Source organism: Sinocyclocheilus rhinocerous, unplaced genomic scaffold (genome assembly GCF_001515625.1).
Source record: "Sinocyclocheilus rhinocerous isolate Xijiao unplaced genomic scaffold, SAMN03320098_v1.1 scaffold1201, whole genome shotgun sequence".
NCBI classification, from domain to species: Eukaryota; Metazoa; Chordata; class Actinopteri; order Cypriniformes; family Cyprinidae; genus Sinocyclocheilus; species Sinocyclocheilus rhinocerous.
The window spans coordinates 951,874-953,511 of record NW_015654059.1 but is presented as its reverse complement, the minus strand read 5'-3'; the positions used below and the strand labels follow the sequence as shown (position 1 = coordinate 953,511).

The window sequence follows — 1,638 nt, the reverse complement described above, 5'->3', positions numbered from 1 at the left end:
ACTTTTATTTCCCACTAGGATGGAGCGGGATGCCAGCTTTGCCCAAAAGAAGGCTGAAAGAGCCACAGTCAGGAGCCACTTCAGGGACAAATATCGGCTTCCAAAAGTAAACATCACTTTATAAAATGCACTCTATGAACCATTGTAATTCGCTATTTCAATATTAACTACTATTTTTAATTAACAGAGTGAACTGGACGAAACGCAAATTCAGGCTGCGGCAGATGACGTGGAGTTGCCCACAGAGCTGGCCAAGATGATCGCCGAAGACAACCAGGAGGAGGAGCACAAGCAGTCCGTCCTGGGTCAGCTGACCAACATTCAGAACGTAGATATTGATCAGCTAAAAGAAAAGGCCCAGTCCACCATCGAAGACCTTAAACAGTCTGCTGAAAAGTGTGAGGTCATGTAATACACAAGCACTGCAGAGCTGGACTGCTGATTGGGGATCAGATGTTTCCTGAAATGTAATATAGGGAATAAATCTGATCCATAAACAGCTTACTTATAATGAGATCAATCTCTGATTCATAAAAGACAAGCTCCTACCCAAAGCCAAGCAATCATATACAAATTTGTGTGTTTGTTGATATCGCAAATTATGTTTGCTACACTGTATACATGTTACGCTTTATCATAATTGTGGCTAAAGGCAATAATTATCAGTTAATAACTTTCTACTTGTTGTTCTTCAGTGTTTAAAATGTTAAAATGTCAACATCCAAATTAGCCAGAAAATATTACAAAATACAGTATTCCAGTCTGCTAAATGCATATTGCTAATATGTATCATATGTATTATTAATATGATGTATCAAATACAAAATTGTTAAATTATACATAAATAACAATTTATGTATTTGCTCCTTTTTATGTACTTAATATGTTGATGTATTTATGTGCAGTATGTATATAAAACATACATTGTTGTTTTTTATGAACACCAAATATAAACTTGTGAACAGTCATTGTTTATTTCTCTATTCGTATACACTTTTTTTAATAAAAATAAAATTTGATGAAAAAAACATTTAAAAACTTAAACTCATTATTATTCTTATTTATCTCAGCTAGTTGAAACATTTGGCATTTTCATTCATGGATTACTTGATGTTTTAAAATGACTAATACTGAAATAAAATTGATAATACCTATGCAGACACGACAAAAACACAACACAATTACTAAAACTTTAACTAAAATTAAAATGAAAGTTTAACTTGAATGTGGGAACCATTGTTAAAGGTCGACGTTGTCTAAGACTCATTTCTGTATTATAAAATACAAAAGTCTGTTAGCATTAAAAATGATAGCGAAAGGAATAGGCTGGAAGAAATTTTAATAAGACGACTGAGAGTGGATCACACAGGACTGAATAGCACCTTGTTTTTAATGGGGAAAAGGAATAATGAGAATTGTGATAACTGTGGGGTTAAAGAAAATGCTGAGCATGTCATATTATACTGTATAATATACAGTGTTGGGAAGGTTACTTTGGAAATGTAATAGGTTACAGATTACAAGTTACCCTATTTAAAATGTAATAGTAGTGTAACTTTTTCAATTACTTTATTAAAGTAATGTAACTGATTACTTTTTGATTACTTTTCTAAATTTCTAATGAATGTTTATTTGCAA

The 1,638-nt window shown here is 32.3% G+C and overlaps 1 protein-coding gene across 1 annotated transcript in view; it reads left to right on the top strand.

Moving 5' to 3' along the window:
• The window catches only part of LOC107716657 (complexin-3-like), a 2,679-nt gene extending 1,951 nt beyond the window's left edge, over positions 1 to 728 (top strand). The window contains exons 3-4 of the mRNA XM_016523152.1: positions 19 to 106; positions 188 to 728. Of these exons, the coding sequence (XP_016378638.1) occupies positions 19 to 106; positions 188 to 412 (313 nt within the window). The 3' untranslated portion in view covers positions 413 to 728. The remainder of the gene's footprint in view (positions 1 to 18; positions 107 to 187) is intronic.
• The last annotated feature ends 910 nt before the right edge of the window (positions 729 to 1,638 follow it).